General features: G+C 67.3%; 1 protein-coding gene across 1 annotated transcript in view; it reads right to left on the reverse strand.

Moving 5' to 3' along the window:
• LOC113980884 (filamin-A-like) overlaps positions 1–538 on the reverse strand; it is a gene marked incomplete at both ends in the record, with an annotated part of 6,079 nt that overhangs the window by 907 nt on the left and 4,634 nt on the right. Inside the window, 1 exon segment of the mRNA XM_027708106.1 lies at positions 166–328. Within this exon segment, the coding sequence (XP_027563907.1) occupies positions 166–328 (163 nt within the window).

Here is a 538-nt window from a genome sequence, read left to right on the forward strand (position 1 = left end):
GGATTTGGGGTGTCCCTGGAGGGATCTGGAGTGTCCCTGGGTGTATTTGAGGTGTCCCTGTGTGGATTTGGGGTATCCCTGGTGGGATTTGAGGTGTCCCTGGTGGGATTTGGGGTGTCCCTGATGGGATTTGGGGTGTCCCTGGTGGGATTTGGGGGGTCTCACCGTGTCTCCACGGTGAACTTGTTGGGTTGGTTGGTGGTCCCGCTCTGGATGCCGGGCCCGTGGACCCTCACCCGGGCGGGGTCACAGCCCTCGGTGACGGGCACCCGGAAGGGGCTCAGGGGCACGGGGGTCCCGTCGTACGTCACCTCCACCGTGTGCAGCCCTGGGGGCAGGGGGCAGGGTGAGACCCCTGAGCCCCCCCTGAACGCCCCCCGAGCCCCCAGGACCCCCCTGAACCCTCCCAAGCCCCCCAGGACTCTCCTGAACTCCCCTGAGCCCCCAGGATCCTCCTGGGGCCCCCTGAACCCTCCTGAGCCCCCCAGGACTCTCCTGAACCCCCTGAACCCTCCTGAGCCCTCCTGAGCCCCCAGGA

Source organism: Neopelma chrysocephalum, unplaced genomic scaffold (genome assembly GCF_003984885.1).
Source record: "Neopelma chrysocephalum unplaced genomic scaffold, ASM398488v2 Primary Assembly neopelma1_95507, whole genome shotgun sequence".
NCBI lineage: Eukaryota > Metazoa > Chordata > Aves > Passeriformes > Pipridae > Neopelma > Neopelma chrysocephalum.